At 35.8% G+C, this 21,943-nt stretch overlaps 2 protein-coding genes across 2 annotated transcripts in view; one reads left to right on the top strand and one right to left on the bottom strand.

Moving 5' to 3' along the window:
- Window positions 1-11,305: 11,305 nt before the first annotated feature.
- LOC107470834 (protein FAR1-RELATED SEQUENCE 6-like) lies at window positions 11,306-18,358 on the bottom strand. Its single transcript, XM_021134071.2, has 9 exons — window positions 18,236-18,358; window positions 18,098-18,169; window positions 13,983-14,042; window positions 13,835-13,894; window positions 12,999-13,735; window positions 12,502-12,902; window positions 12,187-12,404; window positions 11,511-12,101; window positions 11,306-11,419 (listed from the first exon to the last, which is right to left on the bottom strand). The coding sequence occupies exons 1-9, from the start codon at window positions 18,356-18,358 to the stop codon at window positions 11,306-11,308; spliced, it is 2,376 nt and encodes a 791-aa protein (XP_020989730.2).
- A 396-nt stretch (window positions 18,359-18,754) lies between these two features.
- LOC107470833 (glycine-rich cell wall structural protein) overlaps window positions 18,755-21,943 on the top strand; it is a 4,087-nt gene continuing 898 nt past the window's right edge. Inside the window, exons 1-3 of the mRNA XM_016090257.1 lie at window positions 18,755-18,840; window positions 19,705-19,802; window positions 21,614-21,931. Of these exons, the coding sequence (XP_015945743.1) occupies window positions 18,755-18,840; window positions 19,705-19,802; window positions 21,614-21,931 (502 nt within the window). The remainder of the gene's footprint in view (window positions 18,841-19,704; window positions 19,803-21,613; window positions 21,932-21,943) is intronic.

Here is a 21,943-nt window from a genome sequence, read left to right as displayed (position 1 = left end):
ATTGCAATAATAATAATAATAATAATAATAATAATAATAATAATAATAATAATAATAATAATAATAATAATAATAATAATAATAATAAATACAGTAAAAAAAAATATCGCCGAGCAAGTGGAATACCAACATCCCCGAGCTGATCGCAGGGTATAGGTGCCAGGAGTGGCATACGCTCCCACGCCCAAACTAAAAACAGTATGAGTGGGCCATCCATCTCTTTACAGTTGTATCGTGATGCACGACACAACGATCTGTATAGGTGTGCCAGACTGGCTGTCCCCCAACTGTAAGCTGGAATCTGGTAAAAATCGCAAAGCAGAGGCAGAAACTTCGAGTTTAATGAAGCGGTGGACTTATTAGAAACTTCGAGTTCAATGAAGTGGTAGACTTATCCGAAAATACAATCGTTCCAAGCATACAGAAAATGTGAGCCCGGACATACCGCTCAATGCGTGTTACACGATTCGGTGTCTCTGCACTGCCAAACCCATGCAAGATTCACCTTACCCAAGACGTGATCCTGCGGACCTAGCTCCCGACTAAAACAAGCAATTCAGTTCTCCACCAGAAATTGGTGACTGCTGTCTGTTCTATCTGTGACAGACTCCCCATTAACCGGGAGGCCAAGTATATATTTAATGTCTTCCAGCATCACCGTCATTTTCCCAACTAGAAGGTGGAATGTGTGAGTTTCCGACCTCCACCTTTCCACCAATGCACTCAGCAGTGCATAGTGGCCTCTCATTTCGCCTACTCGCGAAACGTGTTTAAACCCAGTAAACGCCAGTGACGTTGCAACTACCTCGTTAAAGGTATCTGACAGATCGAATTTTCTGGACAACAAATTCCTGATAGCCTGCAAAAAAATTTTATTAAAATTCTATATAATATCAGTTAATAATTTATTCAAAAAATAATAACAACAATATTAAGTAGTATTTATGTATTTATTATTAGAAAATAATAATAATTTATTATTATTATCCTAAACAGTACTCTATTATACTAACTATGACAATTTTTTTTTTCAGAGACCTAATTAGTATTCTATTATACTAACCTTTATAACAATTTTTTTTCTTAAACTTAAAAATAAAAAAATATATTTATTTATTGATCATAAAATTTAAAAACAAAAGCCTTATCCATTGAGAATGATCCAAGTATTCAATGATATGGTTCAGGTCTAGTAAAATCACTCATCATTTTCTCTTCTTCTCTCACTTGAGCTTAAACCCCTTCTCAGTCTCCTTCTTCCTCCATACCAGCACAATGTTTCATTCCCTTAGTTTTTCTTTCACTCTCGGCTCATCTACCCACTCTTTCACTCTCACCACAATGTTTCACTCCTTCTCAGCACATTGTTTGAGTATAGCTTGCTTGCGTTTTATGCTTTTAAAGACCGGTTTCATTGCCCATTCAACATGTGTTGCGCATGCAAGGTTGGAGTTTGCCAAACACAATCTACGACTTGCCTTTAACCCCTACCAAACGCAAGCTGCATTTTGGGAACCTCTGGCTAGTCAAAGGCGGCTCCTGTCTGCATGCAGGGAGCCAACGACAACTGCACCCTGCAGTTTTCAGTAGGTGGCAGCTTTTTTTTCCGTCACACACAAAACGTTACCTGCGTTTTGCAGGCGACTGAGCAATGCAGGTCCACATTTGTGGACAACACACCATGCACCCATATTGATGATTATCACCATTATTTGTTCCATAACTAAATTAATTTCTGCCCCTTCGTTCCACAATAATTTTTTGGCAATAAATGGTACAAAATTTTAAGTGTTAATAAATTTTGAGTATAGTATCGTTTTTGTTCCCAACGTTTGGGATAAGTCTCAAAGTTGTCCCTAACGTTTGAATCATTATATTTAAGTCTCTAACTTTTCAAAGTTGACTCAATGTTGTCGTCCTGCCGTTAGAAATTTGTTAACGGAATTGATGGCGGGACAAAATTGAGATAATTTTAAAACATTAGCGATTTAAATAGGACGAACACATTGGGGACAAAAACGATACATAGAAATAAATTTAAATTTTATCCTTCAATAATATCAATTTTTTCCGGTACATAGTTATTCAGTTATTTTTTAACCACATCTAAGTAAATTACACTTAATCACATTAATTTTATTCTAAATAAATTTATTTTTTATAATTTTATTCTTAAAAATTTTTACTCATCATAAAATATTTGTAGAATAATTAGTACATAAATTTGTGGGGAAAAAATGATAAATATATAATAAAGTAATGTGATTCTAGTCATTTCACAAATATTTCATGATGAGTAAAAATATTTAAGAGTAAAATTATAAAAAAAATAAATTTATTTAAAATCAAAATAACGTGATTAAGTGTAATTTACTTAAATGTAATTAAAAATAATTGAATAACTGGTACCATAAAAGATTGATATTAGTAAAGGATAAATTAAAATTTATATTTATGTATCATTTTCGTCCCCAACCTTTTCATCCTATTTAAGTCCCTAATATTTTAAAATTGTCTCAATTTTGTCCTGCCGTCAATTCCGTTAACAGATTCCTAAAGGCAAGATAATATTGAATCAATTTTGAAATGCTAGGGACTTAAATAGAACGATTCAAATGTTAGGGACAATTTTGATACTTACCCCAAACGTGGGGACAAAAACGATACTTTACTCACAAATTTTTTATCTTGTGGTCTTTATAATTTTTGTTTATCCAATAAAATTTAAAATTCTTTTATTTTAGTTATTGTTATTAGATTTTCTGCCAAATATTGTCCTTAGAAGTTAAATGCTAATATGGTGAGCCTTTAATTTGCCAAAATTTTATGGACAGAGAAAATGACTATAGCATCTAATTATTTTAAGAGTAATTATTCAAATCAGTTCCTTCCAAAGATTTTTAAATTAAAATGAATATTTTAGTTTTTAAAAAGAATTAATACACACATCAATTTTTATTGTTTTTCTCCAAGAGCACCGCTAGGGAGACAATGAGATATGTATACAATGTATACAATGGGCCGTTTATTAGGTCCAGTTAATATTAATAGAAAGAATTAACCCATTAATAACCCTAATCCTATTTTAGATGTTTAATTTAACATACCACACAATCTCTTGTATTTGCGATTTTTCCCCAAATCACCCAATCCTTTGTTTCGTCCTTATTCCCCAGCCCCCAAACCCAAACCCTTGCTATGTTTGAACACCACACTAACGCCGCATAACCCAACCACTCCCAAACCTTGCTCACACACAGTCCCTTTTGAAATTGAGAAAAGCCACCCATCAATTCATTACTCCTCCTCGGTGGTATAACGAACGGCGCTCTCTTGCTCTTATCACCCAGCCGTCTCTGCAACGGAGGAGCTTGGTGCGACGCCGAAGACCGGAAACGCCTACAACGTGCCGTCACCCAGGAACCTTGAAGCAGCCGACTTCTCCTCGCCTCGGCGCTTTCAGCACCTATCATCGGAGCAGCGGACCACGGAAGAAACCCCCACCTGCTCACCAACGTACGGTTCACCCGAAGCTCAAAGAACATCACCGCTATAGGAATCATAATCATCCAATGTAAGTGGGTTTTGTTGTTCATTTTTGGAATTATAATCGCTGTTGCATGTTTGAATGTATGTATATGCTGTTGATTCAATCCCTGATGACACATGGTGAGAAAGCCGTGGTTGCTGTTTGTTATCGCAGAGACTAGTATGTAGTTAGCTTAGGATCTTGATATGCATGTTGTTTTAAGTTTGGAGCGGGAAAGGTCAGAAAAATTTGGGATTGTGGTTATATAGTGGTCAATTTTAAATCTTTTTTGTCCCTTTCCGTGTGGACCATGTGCATGCAACGTGACGTATACTGGCAACTCATTGTTGAAAATGGGTGGACATTTGTTGGATGGTTACTTTAATAGTATATTGGATGGTTACTTTAATAGTATATTGGATGGTTATTCTTCAATTTTTTATTCTAGTGTGGTCAATTTTTACCTATTGCTGTGTTCCTTATTGCCACTGTCACCACAGAATTTGATGAAAATTGTTGTTATTGGTTTGTGACCACTGTGACAACATGAGGATTGGTGTTATATGCACCGGAAAGTATTTAAATAAGTAATAATAATGTGTAGAGTGTTTTCAAGTCATCAATCTTTCAAAGTGGAGATAGTGGTTATAAATTGGCCTAACTTACTTAAAAGGTCTGGTATACTAGTTTAATAAAGAAAAGCTTTTTTTAAAACTGCATAATTTGGCCAGCTTGATGTATAGTCTTATGTAATAGAAGAATGCTTTACCTAAGTAATGAGAAACAGAAACTTGTAACATTATTTCATGTTCATATAGTTTATAGGTGGAGTCAACTAGATCATTCATTCAGGTGGGTGAAGTCACCCCTATATAATAGCCACATTTTAATATGCTTTAACGCCTTAATTAGCTTTCTGTTTCATCACATTAAATAAGGGTTTTTTTAAAAAAAAATAAAATAAATATTAAATTTCCAGATGTAATCACGGATACATTATTCTTCAATTTTTTATCCTAGTGTGGGCAATTTTTACTTATTGATGTGTTCCTATTGCCACTGTGACTACAGAATTTGATGAAAATTGTTGTTATTGGTGTGTGATAAAGTTAATTAAATTTTCATAACATGCCTGGATAGTTAGATTTATAGGCGCGGACGACAAAATTGCATTTACGACACTCTAACAAGGTATTATATGCGGTATGGATCTAAGGATAGGTTTGATGCACTTGAGGTGCAACTTGTGTGGTATGCTGTTTTCTGCAAAGTAAATGTGATTATGTGTTAATTTGTTGTATCTTTCATCAGTTTCTAAAATTGACATCATTGTTAATAGATTTGGATGGTCGACTTGATAGGGAATTAGATGGTTGGATTACGTATTTGATGATATGTATTCATGAGATAGTTTTCCAATCTCATTTAGGGAAGGTGGCAAAAGGGAAATTGTGAGGTTCGATCTTTATATGAAATAGGCTGTAATTTTTCTGGCCTGGATACATATGTATGATATTGTTGTGCCATATAGCGTCCAATGATTAAGTTTACATCAATTGCAATGTAATATAATGCTATTATTTACCTTATTTGTCTACATTTTTTCAGCCTTTTTCTATAAGACGTTACGACTCAGGTTGCTGGCTGAAATTAATTGTGTGGGTAAATTAGCACGGTGCTCGATCAAAACTAATCCCTAAACCGGCCGACGACACACTCAGATGGGTAAAAAGGTATCATATTGGTTAGATGAATAATTGAACATACTTGCTTATTTTCTAGGAAAATATGCTGATCCTTTTTTGTTGTGGTCAACAGAAACTAGTTGAGACGCGATGCTCACCCTGCTACATTAACAACTTATTTACCCATTTCGAACGACATAATGAGCAGGCTAAGTTAGCGGAGATTGAGGCCATTGGATTTGACTACCTGCGCCGGGTACCACAATGGCATATGAAGCAGAGCATCATGATCCAGTTAGCCAGGGCCTATGACGTGGAGACAAACACTCTGAGGGTTGACGCCGGGGATATTCGCATTACCGCCGAACTAATCGGCAATGTATTCGGCATACCTTCGCAAGGTTAGTGTAAATTATGTAATGTGTAAAAATCCCGGCGCGTGGTTATGCTTTTATCCATGTTGACATGTACTTATCATGGTTAACTGTTTCGCTTCGCGCAGGTGACCCAATACCGGTATATCAAAAACAAAATGAATCGCATGTGGCGATAAAGATGGAATTTCAAAAGAAAACTACAACCCAGTTGCGGGACTTTCTCTTCGCCTGTCCGATGGAAACCGAGCAAGAAAGGCTGAGCTTTAGAAGATACTTTATCATGATTGTTTTGAAGATGTTTCTTAACCCTACAAGCCAGCAGACTGTTTCTCCATGGCACCTCCCTCCGATATTGGACGTATCTAACCCAAGAAGATTTCATTGGCCATATCAGATACTAAAGTGGCTGCGAGATGCGATACGGAAATTCCAAGACGAGAATCGGGAAACATGTGGCGGGTGCATGTTTGTGTTGCTGGTATTGCAAATAAATTACGTAACTTTAATAACGATCTATTGCTTTGTATAGGCTTTGTATAGGTTTAAGTCCTAATATTCAAATTACTTGTCTATAGGTTTTGTACTTTCACCGCTTAAAGCATGGCCCGTTGCATGCTTGTCGTGTACCTGAGCCTTGGATTATTGAATGGACCACTAATGAACTTGACAAGCAGGCCGACCATGTTATCTCACAGGTACAAACTCTAATAACCTCTTTTTAACATTACAGTGGAACACAAATGCAAACGGAAGTTTTCACGGTGATGTTTTTGATCTATTTGCTGTCCCATGCTGAACACACAGGGTTGCATAGTCAACAATGAAAGAAAACAGAAGAAAAGGAGAAAACAGACTCCTAATGAAGCAGTTGTCGAGAAGGGAAGGAGTAAAAGGCCCCGCAGGGACGCTGACCACTCACCGACTAGCAAAAGCAGAACTACATCTCAGCCAATCTACAAGGAGTCGGATAAGGTGATCTGCTTTATGTATGATATGCTGTGCGCCTATTTAATTGGATCCTTACTTATCCGATCGGATGGTTGATTCTTACCATATATTTTGCGTTCACAATTTTTGAAAATTAGTTCAGTTTGTGCCTGCATGGTTGGTTTTAATGTTTGGTGTTTATGAATGAAAACTTCGGATTGCCACTTTAGTGACCGTGAATCAATTTACATGGTTTTATTTTTAATGCTTGTTTGTATACATGCCCAATTAGGTTCTGATCTGAAATAGATATTTAACTTGTTTGTTATTTATTTCTATTGTTGTTCCTGTGTGAAATAGTTGATTTATGCGGCTGCCAGTTTGATGGATTGTCTTAGAATAGTTTTAGAGCATTGTTAAGTATAAGTGTATTAATTAGATAATTACAGCAAATCAATCACGGGGTGCATCTACTTTTATTTGTTTGGTTATGGAATTAGGGGAAAGGACAAAAACAGAAAAGGAAAAAATTATTGGTTAACTATCTATGCCTTTTGCCAACTTGTTTTGACAAATTGTGAAAAGGGAAAAAAAGGACAATTCATGTGCAAACACGATTACAAGATACAAAAGTACTTTACATTTTGTTTTGCCCGTGCATTAATATTATTGCAGAGTAAAAATGACCATTGTTTTGGCACCATTTATTTGCTACCTAGCTACTATAATATATACTTACACTATTAAATTACAAAGTTAATAATTTTTAATAAATAAATTTTTATTTATTATAATATAACTATTAAGAAATTCGAGCTCCTTTCTGAACTTTATTTTTTTTCTTATAAAAAATATTGTAAGTTCTTATACCGCCACATGATAAACGCATATATTATTTTAATTAATAACTTATAATTTGGATTTAATTAGATTAGTCGCATGATGTACAATATCTTAATTTAAAGTAGTTTGCATTGATGATTGATGGGATTGTATTGGAGGATTTTATCGGGAATGCTGAATTGAATACATTCGTTGTGTGTTTCTTCCGTTGGGTATTTATTTTGGGTTGAGTCTGGTAATTAAACAGATGCGGCTAACATGCTCAACCTAGTTTCTGATCTTAGCTATGAATATAAATTATGATTTATTTATTTCCATGGCTTTTCGTTTATGAGATAATCGAATTTATGTGGCTGCCAGGATGATGGACCGTTTGAAAATAGTTTTGGATGTTCACTTTGGTACTGTTGCTGATGTTCGCTTTAGTAGGGCTGTTGGATGTTCATTTTTATATTTGACGACATGTATCAATATACACCACAGGAGTACAGGACTGGTACTAGGAGAAAGGTGATTGCCCGCAAAAGCCGATCTAGAATTGGCACCAAAAAAGGCATTCCAAGGGAAAAAAACATATTAAGCAATGCTGCACCATTGGCAGTCCCAGACTCTGATGAGGATGACCACATGCCGCTTGCTAGAAGGATACGATTATTCCAACAGCAACCTCAGCCACGTGATGCAGAACAAGCAGAGCCCGTGTGCAATGCCAATCCTAAAAGTCCTATAGAAGAAAACACTAAACACACGGATAAGTTTCCACACACGCCACAAGCAGCACATGTCCAGCTCAGTGACTATGACTTTGACCGGTTAGTAGTTTCTAGCTACCCATATTGCATAAGTTTCTTATGTATTTGTCATACACTGCCTTGTGACTAGCCGTCTACCTAGTCATAAATTGTTGTCTTAGCTAACTTCACATCGCATTCCTTTGCAGTGAATTCGACATCTCGATCATTCACTGTCCTGAATTTGAGGAAGTTCTGAATAATGTTGAAAAGGGGTGCGAATCAAAGGCCATGGTCATGCAGCCCCTACACACTGTGTTGCCAACCAAATCAGGCTACCATACACCGAGTCCGGGGAGGCCCAGCTTTTCACTCGGGTTAACGCAGTTTGAGAAGACTCCAACCCCTTCCCCGATTCAATCAATTCATCCAAGCCTTAAAAAAATAAAGTTGGGGGAGATTAAGGAGGAACAAATCAGATCTTGGATAGTGGACTCGTCCTTGAACAAGAAACAAGATTTAGCTAAGTACGAAGGACGGGAATACATGGTATTACAAAGGAAGGACTTTTGGTCCTTGAAACCCCGCAATTGGGTCAACAGCTTCGTAAGTATATGAACCTATTCGTTCACTTTAATTTCATATCTTTATATCGGTATATAGTTTACATTTGCCAGATAAATTGTTTAGGTAATTCAATGGATGTGCTACTCTTTCAACGACATCGAATCATCAAGGTTCAAGCGAGATTTCTATTGCGTGTCTCCAGGCATCTTGGTAATTACATTCTTCTGATTACACAGTGGAGTAGTTTTCGTTTGGATTCTGACTGTGTGTGGGTCTGCAGGAATCAGTGACACGAGATGAGCATCTGGCGTCATTTATTGATGGTGTGAGGCCAATTTATCCCGGTCTTAGCCCAAGCTTCGGCGAGGATACAAGGTTCTTTGACAAAGTAGTGGCAGCAAAGAGAAAATGGGTAAGTTGCTTTTTCAGATATGAAAAATCTTAGCACGTGTTGTGTATGTGGCCTCACGCAGTCTTTGGATTCGAATATTAAATAGATGGTTAGAGTTCATTGAGTTTATTCGACTATGATGTTGGAAGGGGGTTATCCTTTGATGTGAGTATGTTGTGGTTCTAGAATGATTGAGGGAGGTCAATATTATTTTTTTTATCTTTTTGCTTATTTCTCCTAACGAGATGGACTCATTCATATGCACTGTTTGCTGCAGTGGTTATTTCCTTATTGTCGGGGAGGTCATTGGTGGTTATATGCATTTGAGGTGAATGCGAAGCGAATGGCTATACTCGACAGTTTGCATTCTGCACCAGTACATGATGAACGAGATAAGCTCGATGCACTTGTGGTAATATGATGTACTTATTTTATTTAGTACACAGCTATATTATGTAATACGATAGCATGTTATTCGAGATTGTTCGTTCCATGATTTTCAGGGGAGACTATGTGAGGATATGGCAAGCATTGCGATTCCTGCCTTCGTTCGGAGTACGTACGGCCCAGCTCGTTCCTATGCCAAGGTCCCAATCCAACCGAACAAGTGAGAAAAAATTATAACCTAAAACTGAGAATTTTTAAGTTTTCTTTGACTAATGTGGGATAGCACGTAGCAGGTTTTTGACTTCCTAATTGTGATAGTGTTTTATTTTTCCGTAGCTTTGACTGTGGCATGTGCGTTATTAAACTAATGGAAAGGTGGACAGAAGAGCATGAACTCTACGCATGGGACGAGGTTTGTTATTGTAAACATTTGTTAGGATTTCATTATTCATGTTGTATGAATATCAATGTAACGGTTCGTAATACAAAATCGCCTGATAAATGTTCTATCAGGATTCACTCAGATCACACCGGATGGAGTTGATGCTGGATATTATTTGTGGCCAACACAATGCATTGATTCACCAGATTATTTCATTGTTGGAGGAAAAGGGTAAACCTGTTCGGCGCAATGCACCACGGAACAAGAAGAAGGACGTTAGTTCACCATACACTGCACCTAGCACGAGGTCATTGATTGAACGTGCGGAAGGATTACCGAAGGGGGAACTGCGCAAAGGGAGGAAGAAGTTGCTTACTTAGGCTTAGATCCAGTGAATTAAACTACCAAATAGTGATTATTATACTTGCTAATGATATGCTTACGGATTTATTTATTGCACATTAGAGTTACATGATTCCGGTTAGAATTTTTTTAGTGTATACATTAAAATGATATGTTGGTTACGTTAACAGGTAAGGGTCTTTGTTTTTTGGCAGCTTAGCTTCTCGGACTTATCAATGCTGTACAGTAAAGTAGTCATATTTATTCATATTGGATTATGGGGACAATGACCATCCACTGTAATAATCAAACTGAACATCCTATAACGTACTATAATGAACATCCGCTGATTGGTAAGAAATTGTAATTTCTAAATTTGATTGGAAGTCTTAACCAAATTCCAACAATCTCAAGTCACCCCCGAGTGTAAACACAAAAAGTAAAGAATTTTTTTATATAATTTTTTATTTCTCTTGCAGCTTAGATTCATGTGCTTATTAAACTTGTTTAGTAAAGTAACTACAAAAGAAATCCATTCGAAGGGTGAAAATGAACATCCGCTCATTGATAAGAAATTGTAATTTCTAAATTTGATTAGAAGTCTTAACCAAATTCCAACAATTTATAGTCACCCCCGAGTGTAGAGACAAAAGGTAAAGATTTTTTTATATAATGTTTTACTTCTCTTGCAGCTTAGATTCATGTGGTTATTAAACTTGTTTAGTAAAGTATGCATGTGTGTGCATATTGGAGTAGATGATGAATGATCATCCTTGAATACAGTTAGAGTAAACATCCTATACTTTAGTGTAATGAACATCCATTGTAACTTGGTCAGAAATTAATCAAAACAACAAATCGCTGGACAATGAAATACCCATGGATACCCAACCATGTTTAGGGTGAATACCGATAATCCAAAGTAAAATAAAAACTATGATGTAAATTCAGTATGCTTTCAATTCATTGGAATAAAATAACGCAAAAGGTTTCACTCGGGTGACATTAACATGCTTCATGTACGCAATCCAATCTTACTCTCTGATCAACTGCATAGCAACTTAAAACCTATATGATTAGCCATGAAACCAGCCTGTTCCACTAATCTTAAAAAAAAAGAAAATAATGGGCTGTATAACAAATCTTAATTTTTGTTAAAGGAGCTTAACAAAGACATGAAGCCACCAACTTGTTCGGGATCAGCGTGGCCTACAACACCACCGAATCTTACATCTTGAGTTGGCTTCGGACAAACCACCTGGTTAACAAAACAAAAGGTCAACAGTTAACTTTTTCCATAGTACAATACCAAATAAAGATACTGGGTTGATGTTGATAGACACATTTACCGGTGGGTCAGGCTTGTTTCTCTTCCGGGCAGATTTTTTAATTGACTTCTCCAGGGCAGCGCCGAGCCTCTTACTCTTTGGGCGGCCCTTTGTGTTGACCTTCGATGGGGCTTGGATGTCCATCACTGTGGAAACATTCAAACTTGTCGAGCCAATATTGTTGTGGGAGTCCGCCACACTCTCGGATCTCTTCTTGGCACGGTGAGCAGTCAGCTTAGCTCTCGTTTCTTCTAGAGCAGCATGAAGCAAGGCCGTTTCTTCGTCATCGTTTACAAAATCCTGAGCAACATTGTAGAAGTGTGCACATAGTCCCCTGAATGCAATATGACTCTCATCCGACCGGCTGACATCGTGACTACTCTTGACATAAGTATGCTTGCGCTTTATGTTCTTACTCCAACGAGAGAGAACATATCGATTAGGTACTTTATACACCTTGTAATAATGGAAGACTGCAAGACAATGACAGCATAACACTCCTGAACTCTCAAATAGATTGCACTCACAACGAACCTCCTGCGTGGATCGTTCGAAGTGGACGTCGTACGGAATGCAAAGAATAGCTTCATTCACTGGTATTTCCTCTTCAACCTTCATGCATGCACCTGGCCCCTCTTCAGCAACAACAGAGCTGAAATTGTTTCTCCATAGGTGAGGTCGTTGCACAAGGGATAACCCCCCTCGAGTCTGCTGCGTCATCCTCCAGTTCCCTTTGCTCCTTAATTCCAAGCACATTGTCATATTCGTGAACAAATTGGACCAAGCTAGTCCGACTGTGTAAGAAATTTCCATAGAATGAGTGCATGCTCTCACTCCTTTGCGTGCTCCTCATGGCAGCCCAAAATTCACCCTTGAAGTATATTGGGACCCACATGCGTCGATCATCAAAGAGGTCTACATAAAGAAAAAAAAACTTCTTATTAAATCATATATAGCCACCTAACGAAAAGATTTCAACCATCGAGCAAAAAATAAGTGTACACTAACAGACCTGACAGCCATGTGTTGTTATGTAAGTTGTGCTCGTCTATTAATTCATACCAGTTATCCTCAAATGACTGCTCGGTTCGAGAGTTCCACACAATATCACTGAACTCATCATACAACTCTCTGTACCGGCGATAACCTCCAAGCTTGTGCGGTAACTTCTTCGTAATGTGCCAGATGCACCACCGGTGGCGTGTATCGGGGAACACATTTTTTATTGCACGAAAAATGGATTTGCATTGATCGGTGATGATCCGCTGTGGAGCAATTCCCATGCACTTGACCCATTGGCGGAAAACCCACTCATAACTTGGGATTTCCTCATTTCCAAGGAGAGCACAACCAAGGATGGTCGACTTACCATGGTGGTTGACACCGACGAAGGACGCAAACGGTAATCCATGCCTACATACAAAAACAGCGACAAAAAACAAACGTCAATCACGACCAAACTATGAAAAAAAAATAAAGAAAAATAATTCCATAGTAAATGCTCCATACTTGTTTGTGCTGTATGTGCTATCAAGTGACACAACATCTCCATAATATTCGAACGACGCCCTACACCTTGCATCCACCCATACTGCACCCCGAAATTTACAGTCATCATCCAAATTCACCGCGTAGAAGAAGTTGGGATTGATGTCCTTCATTCTCATGAAATAGTTCATCATCTCCCTGACATCAACGTTGACGTTGCTGGTTCGGAGCCTAGCTGTAATATAGTTTCGTAAATCCTTTTCTGAGTATCCCAGATTAGATGGGCCCCCAGACTCATTTGCCAAAGCTAGGAAAGTCTTGTTTGGTCGAATCCCAGCCTCATCATTATCCTCGATCACGCACTTCGCATGCATGGTCAGCTGCCTATACTCATGGTAATGCACCGCTTTCCTCGCTGAACATGGGTGCGAGTGACTCAGCTCTACCTTGAAGAAAACCCAATCATGCGCCTCCTTGTCAAACTTCACGTATATCCTTGCCTTACACCCAGCGGCTGAGATCCTATTCTTCCGCGTTGACGCTTTGACACGAGACACACGGAACCCATCCCTATTACAGTGAATAGCTTGGTTAATGGGTTGATTTGTGAGCTTATCACAGGTTGTCGTCCGTATCTTAGTGGCAAACCCGACTTTCTTTGCGTATGTCACATAGAATTCGTGAGCCATTTGCAATTGATCAAACCGCATTCCAACACAAGGTATTTCATCTTCCCGAAGGCCATCATGATCCGGTACCTAAGTATCAAATTTAAAAAAAACAAAAACAAAAACGTTAATGTTTAAATCAACCCTACAGTTTCAAGACACCGAAAAAAATTAAATTTGAGAACAAACCTGGTGACCAGGATCCATCTCTTCACTTCCAACCTGGGAGAGATCCAAAAGCGGCATCTCCTATAATCGCAAAATAAACGAACAAATGTACATTCAAGATGGTTACTGTCCCAAGCATCATAATACAGGACGAAACTAAAATGCAAACCTCGTAACAAGTATCCATTTCTTCACTTCCAACCTCAGTAACATCCAATCTTGGCATGGCCTATAATCACAAAAAAAACACCGAAAACTAGATTCATGTAAACTATTTAAATAATCAACTAGCAAATGAGATTTAACAAAATCCTCACCAAACTCCATAGATAATGATACAGATGTATAACTGGACCGCATTATTCTACCCATATTAATTAGGAAAAAATGCATCGATATTGATAGAAACTGAATTTATTATTTTATTTAACCTATTATATCATTACCTACTTTATGAATCTAATGTCACTAAATTAGCATTTTTAATGCATGTGGCATCTATGATTTATACTCATGCATGTATTCGGAATCTAATCATGAATAACTCTTATTATTCTATTCACCTTACATCTACAAGAAAAGACTTACCAATACCAATCCAGTTAGTTTTATGTTATTATATTTCACAATATAATGAACTAATAATATTATACTGTATACATCAAGCACTTCATGGGGGAAAGCCTCTAAACTAACCACTCATCTCGTGTACCAAATACATTGCCTATACATGCGTGTTCAATTTTGCATATTACTAATCCCTAACTAATTAACGCATTCATATCCTGTGCAAAGATGAACATCTAATACATATATAAATAAGCATCCATGGTGATATATTAAACAAACCATTCTCACCTTACACGCCATCAACTCACTGGCACGCGGTGGATGAACGTTCCAAAACAGAGACACTATTAACTCTTTTAACTTGTATGGTGAATAAACCGATTAGACGACGGGAGGAGCCACACGCAGGGAAGGACGTGATGCGGTGCCGCCAGCAGGAGTCACACGCTCGGAATGCGCTTATGGGCGTTCATCGGTGCGGAACTCGACTTCTCCGGGAGAGACTATAGTTGATCACACACGAGTCAGTGAGAAACTGAGATATTAACGTCGGCTGATATGGGTTGCGTCCTTGCTACTGACGGCGCCGCTCAAATAGGAATGATCATGGTTCATGTTATTGTCAAACTGAATCCTAATTTTTTAAACCATTCAAATGAGTAAATCTTCATAATTAATAATTGTAACCATAATTCAAATTTAATTTCAATTAAATCCTCGTAACCCATAACTAAATTTTAATTTCAATTACACCCCTATTGTATGCATTGTATAATAAGAGTATTGGTTCCTCATACTTTTCCTTTCTCCAATAGTCAAAATAGTCTCCAAACTCATTTCTCTATTTGAGGCTAACGGCAAAAGCTGGAGTGGCACGCTTAGTCTCCAACGTGTCTGATAACGTGTACGGACATCATAAAAGGACAATACAGTCTCCGTCTTCGTAAGCAAAATTCCATTTTCTTAACCGTCATCGCTGCCATTTTTCCGGTGTCCATTCTCTTAGGATCAATCGCGAATCAAGAACTACTTTGTAAGTGGTCCCCATGCTCCCCTTCCCAAGAAGCTCTGTCGACGAACTCATCAGCTACTCCAACATGTACGGCTGCGCCTCACCGTAGCAGAATATCAACTTCTCACTCTTTTGTGTCTTCTCTATCTCCTCTGTCTTCTTCACCTTCATCATTGAAAGGACATCGTTTTTGTTTTTCCTTTTCCTCACCAATTGTGCATGGTTATTTCTTCTGATTTCAACCTCCAACGCCGTCGTTTTCTCCCTCTCGATTTCTTCCCCGAGCATTCCCACTTGTTGTTTCTATTCTTCTTTCTCGCCATAGCAACCGCCGCAATCCCGGCGCCGAATGACAATACACAGCCGAATCAGCTGCCGTGCCACTATCACTAACATCAAAATTCCCAAACAGTTCTAAATTCAAATCCCAAAAAAAGAAGAAAAAGCACAAAAACAAAGACAAACACAACCAAGAACAAAACAGAATCGCTAGTCCCCAAAGAAAGCTTGACAAGATCCACCCTCAAAACGATGTTGAATCCGATAGGGGAAGAAAAAGCACAAATGCGATTCGGAAGAGAATACAGAGAAAACTAAAGTTGAATTTGTTGATGGAGATGGCAGAGGCGGCCGAGTCATGACTCAGTATTGTTGTCTATGGAGTCCAATCTTTAGCTCTTGTTTCAATGGCGTCACAGGTGTTGACAAGAGAGTTCAATGAAAAGGATATATGAGTGGTGATCGGCGGGAAATGCGTGGGAGGTGGATGAAGGTGATGAAGGGTGGTGCGGCGGCGGAGAGGCATTGTTTTTGAATGGTGGTGGGTATGGGGAGTGGAGATGAGGAAGGTGAAGAGTGAAGGGTGATGAGTGGTAATGAAGGCCAGGAACTGTTTTGTTGGTTAACGCCAGAGACTGTTTTGTCCTCATTGTGCACGTGGACACTTAAGTGCCACGTGTGTGAGTTTACGTGCTAACTCAGCATTTTTCGCTAGTGAGTCATGACCAAAAATGGATGGAGAATTGTTATGTTTGAAGGAGAAAAATATTAGGGAGTGATCTGTATATTAATTTTTTTGAAACTAAAATATCTATTTTTAAAATTTTTGAAGACTAATTTGAATAATTACTCTTATTTTAATGAATACATTTAATATTTAAAAAATGAGAAAAAGATCATAAGATTTTAAAAAATGTAAAAGGGGTAATTATTTTATTAAAACAAAAGGAGAATGTTATAACAGGTTAAAATTTGGTAAATAGCTAAATAGTATATTAAGTATATTGGTTGAGAAAAATTAAATATAAAATTTTGACACTTCTAATATATTATTGATATATTCAATATATTAAAATTTAAAAATATATATTTGTTCGGTTTTGTTACACTATTAATTATATTAAATATATATTAAAATTAATTACTAAATTTAATTATTAAAGTAAAATACATATTAAAATATAATTATACACAAAAATTTATTATTAAAATTAATTACTAATATATTATTTGTGCATAATATATATGTAATTGAATATATTTTTATTATGTATTTATATTCTAATATATATTTTATACTAATAAATAATTTTAGTGACTAATATTAATATACATATATAATATATATTAGAATATAATTACGATAAATTTAATCAATTATATAATATTATTTAACATATTTAATATTTATTTTAAAATATCACATTTTTATTATTTAAATTCTCTTAATATCTATAAATACTCTTTCATATTATATCATCTCACAACAACTTGACCTTGACATTTTTTCATTTGGCAGTGTCTTTATCACACGCTTCTTTAAAGGAACCTTTATTTATTAGAAATAAAATCCACACATGCATCTACTACTGAATATTAAATAAACCATATGCATGCTGAATCAAAACCGAAACTTTTGCTGCTGGGTATATAGTAAAAAAGTACGGCTTCTTTATTATTTTATCCGAAGTATGAGTTTTTGAAATTAAAAATTAAAAATTTATGTTAATATCAGAGAGCTATAGCTACTATTATTTCTCGTGTGTGAATAACAAAAGCACGAGTTAGTATATTATTTCTTGTTTCTTGATTTATTTAATCAGTATTGATGAGAAGATATACCCCTTCATTCCACAATAATTTTTTGGTAATAAATTGTACAAAATTCTAAGTTTTAATAAATTTTTTACCTTGTATGTTGGTCTTTATAATTTTTGTTTATCCAGTAATATTTAAATTTTTTTTATTTTAGTTACTACTATTAGATTTTCTGCCAAATATTGTCGTCAGAAGTTAAATGCTAATATGGTGAATCTTTAATTTGCCAAAATTTTATGGATAGAGAAAATGACTATTGTATATAATTATTTTAAGAGTAATTAATTAAATTAGTTTTCTCTGAAAATTTTTAAATTAAAGTAGACATTTTAATTTTTGAAAAAAATTAATATACACATTAATTTTTATTATTTTTTTGACGGTCAAAATAGTCAACAAACTCATTTCTCTATTTGAGGCGAACGAAAAAAGTTAAAATGGCACGCTTAGTTTCTAACGTGTCTAATAACGTGTACAAACATCATAGAAGAACAACACAGTCTCCGTCCTCGTAAGCAAAATTCTATTTTCTTAATCGTCATTGCTACTGTCTTCTTGGTGTCCACTCTCTTAACCATCAGGATCAGTCGCGAATTAAGAACTACCTTGTAAGTGGTCCCCACACTCTCCCTCCCAAGAACCATCAGTTGCTCCAGCATGTACGGCTGCGCCTCATCCTAGCAAAATATCAACTTCTCACTCTTATATGCCTTCTAGATCTCTATCTCCTCTATCCTCTTCACCTTCATCATTGAAAGAACATTGTTTTCGTTTTTCTTTTTCCTCATTAACTGTGCAGGGTTATTTCTTCCGATTTCAACTTCCAATGCTATGGTTTTCTCCCTCTCGATTTCTTCCCTAAGCATTCCCCCTTGCTTGTTTCTATTCTTTTTCCTTGCCACAGCAACCGCCGCAAGCCTAGCACCAAAAGATAGCACACACCCGAATCAGTTGTTGTGCCATCACCAACAGCAAAAACTCCAACAGTTCCGAATTCAAATCCCATAAGAAGAAGAAAAAGCACAAAAACAAAGACAAACCAACCAAGAACAGAACGAAACTGCTAGTCTCAAAAAAAATCTTAACGAGATCTACCCTTAAAACGATGACGAATCCGATAGAAAAAAAGAAGAAGAAGCACAAGCGCGATTCAAAAGAGAATACGGAGAACCAAAGCTGAATCTGTTGATGGAGGAGACGAAGGCAGCCGAGTCATGACTTAGTATTGCTGTCTGCGAGCCCAATCCTTATCTCTTGCTTCAATGGTATTGCCAGTGTTGACGAGAGAATTTGATGCAGAGGATGTGTGGGTGGTGAACGGCAGGGAATGCGAGGGTGGTGGGGGAAGGTGATGGAGGGTGGTGCGGCAGTAGAGAGGCATTGTTTTTAAATGGTGGTGGGTACCGGCCAGGGGGGAGTGGAGATAAGGAAGGTGATTAAGAGTAAAGGGTGGTGAGTGACAATGAAGGCCAGGAACTGTTTTGTCGATTAACGCTATATACTGTTTTGTTTTCATCGCGCACATGGACACTTAACTGTCATGTGTGTGAGTTTACGTGCTAACTCAGCATTTGATTTCCGTTAGTGAGTCACAATAGAAAATAGAGAAAAATTGTTTTGTTTAAAGAAAAAAAGTATTAAAAATTAATTTGTATATTAATTTTTTTAAAAGACTAAAATATTTATTTTTAAAATTCTTGAAGACTGATTTGAGTAATTACTCTTATTTTAATGAATACATTTAATATTTAAAAAGTGAGAAACAGATCCTAAGATTTTAAAAAATGTAAAAGGGGTAATTATTTTAAAACAAAAGGAGAATGTTATAACAGATTAAAAGTTGGTAGATAGCTAAATAGTGTATTAAGTATATACTGGTTGAAAAAAATTAAAATATAAAATTTTGACACTTCTAATATATTATTAATATATTCAATATATTAAAATTTAAAAATATATATTTGTTCGGTTTTGTTAAAAAACTAAATTTTTAAGTCGTTAATCTATCAATAAAATAGCAAATAAACAAATATTAAAAAGAAGAGAAAAAAGTACCTACTAATTATTGGGTACAAAAAGGTTAACCTTCAATATTTTCATATTTATTTAAGTAATTATTATTTTAAAAATAATATTTGTATCAAAAATTTTATCAAAGATTTGCCACTAAAATCAATCATTAATGTAATTGTGCAAATGTGCATGCGTATAGGGGTGGTAATGGGGCGGATAAGGGCGGATTTTTGCTCTACCCGACCCCGCCCCGCCGTACAACAAACTGCCTAGAACCCGTCCCGTTTTTATCCGCGGGTAGTAAAACGTTGAACTCTAACCCGTCCCGTCCCTATAATTATTAAAATCCAATAAATAAAATAAAATTTTAAAATTTATATAATCATCATCACATACATAACATAAATTAAAGTAAAAATTTATATATGATCAATATTATTAACCATTTATTAATTATTTTACATGTATTATACATATTATATATTAAAATTATATATATTATATATATAACGTTGTGCGCGCGCGAGCGTTTGCCATCTCTTCGCATGAGAAACTATATATTTTTTATCACCTTCCGATAGTTTGCCATCTCTTCGCACTTTGTCACTTTTCATCAATTTTTCGGCAGTTCACAATCTTTTCAGCAGTTTTTTGGCAGTTGGCCACTCTTGTGGCAGTTCCGTTTACGTTTTTGTCTGCATTTTTTGTGGCAGTACCGTCTGTGTTTTTTTGTGACAATTTCGTCTGCACTTTCTTTCAATAATTTTTTCGGTGCTTCCTTCTGCCAGTTTCGTCTGCACTTTTTTTAGGTAGTTCCGTATGCACCCGTTCTATTAATTTAGAGAAAATTTCACTCTCCTTTTCTAAAAGATGCTAAAATGACACTCTCATCCCCTCTATTTGTAAAATGTACATTTTTTTTCTTATAATTTTTAAAAAACCTCCTCTTTAATCCATTTTAAATTTTGTGTTAACCAATTTTAACTATTCATTTTTTAAGAAAAAATAAATTACTTTTTACAAAAATATCCTTTAACAAAAATTTTATTTTTTGTCATTAAATTTTGTTTATTAAAATATTTTTAATAAATTTTTTTATTGATTAAATTGTAATTTTTACTAAAATATTTTTAAAAAATTAATAATTAAATTATTTTTTTTAAAATATCTTTTAATAATTTTTTAATTATTAAATTATGATTTTACCAAAATTTTTGTTAATAATTTTTTTGCTTACTAAAATAATTTATTAAAAGGTATTATTTGGTAAGTAAAATTTAATGATAAAAAAATAAAATTTTTGTTAAAGGGTATTTTTATAAAAAATAATTTTTTTTGAAAAATAGATAAAGTAGTTAACACAAAATTTAAAATAGATTAAAAATGAGATTTTTTAAAAGTTATAAGAGAAGGGAATATCCATTTTATAAATGAAAAGGAGAAGAGTGTCATTTTAACATTTAGTAGGGAGGGAAATGATATTTTCTCAAAATAATAACGAAGCATATAAATGGTTTAGTGCGGGTGGGAGTTAATTAGTGGTGCTTACGAATTTGGTTTTGGTGGTGCCATCAAATAATTGTGGAAGCGGCGTTCCAGTGCGGTATAAAATATTAAATTTTTATTATTTTAATTTTTTATATATATATAAATATTTTTTTTTATATTGTATAAATTTTACACCACCGAAATACATACAAATCCTTTTTCTTATGTTCTCCTTACCCTTTATAACGGTATAATTGTTATTATTTTGGTGCGGTAGAGTAAGATCAGGCTAAACAGGTAATTAAGAAAGTAACATCTGAAATGGCGAAAGTCAAAACCGTGCTATGAAGACTCCAAACAGTGTCTTCATTTCTTAGCGTGTATGGAAGAAGGGAACGGTTGGATGAATTAAAATCCCTCAGCCGATGCCAGCTCAGCCTCATTTATTAAAATGGCAGTTGCGTAATTTTGATTCAACAAGAATAAGAAGAAGAAAGAAGAAGAAGAAGCTTCTGACGCTACTCACTATATATATACACTTTATTTCATTCATTGTTGCACCAACACGCATTGTTCGGGTAAATAAATCTTAAGACTCTTCTTTTCTCTTATTATATCAGGTTTTGCTACAATGAGAGTTGTTATTTCGAAGGGCATTGTGGTTTCGTGTTGCTTGGGCGTTATTATTATTGTTGCACTTGCTGCTGATGCAAGGAAACTTGTTGACGATGACAAGCATTTGATCCGTCCAATTCCACCTCATTTGTTCAAGAAAGGGTTTAGGCATGGAAGGTTTGGAGGAGGTGGGATTGGTGGTGGTGCTGGATTTGGTGTCGGTGGAGGGTTGGGGGGAGGTGGTGGTTTTGGTGGTGGTGCTGGATTTGGTGGTGGAGGTGGACTAGGGAGTGGTGGTGGCTTAGGTGGCGGAGCCGGTGGAGGTTTTGGTGGCG

The sequence above is a fragment of the Arachis duranensis genome, chromosome 10 (assembly GCF_000817695.3).
Source record: "Arachis duranensis cultivar V14167 chromosome 10, aradu.V14167.gnm2.J7QH, whole genome shotgun sequence".
NCBI classification, from domain to species: domain Eukaryota; kingdom Viridiplantae; phylum Streptophyta; class Magnoliopsida; order Fabales; family Fabaceae; genus Arachis; species Arachis duranensis.
This window is presented reverse-complemented; position numbering and strand designations above follow the sequence as displayed.

Coding starts and splice junctions, on each gene's coding strand:
- LOC107470834 (XM_021134071.2), bottom strand. CDS start 18,358: ATGCTTAGGGAAGAAATCGAGAGGGAGAAAACCATAGCATTGGAAGTT. Junction 13,895..13,982: donor AAATGGATACTTGTTACGAG/GTTTGCATTTTA, acceptor TTGCGATTATAG/GAGATGCCGCTTTTGGATCT. Junction 13,736..13,834: donor AGATGGATCCTGGTCACCAG/GTTTGTTCTCAA, acceptor TTTGATACTTAG/GTACCGGATCATGATGGCCT.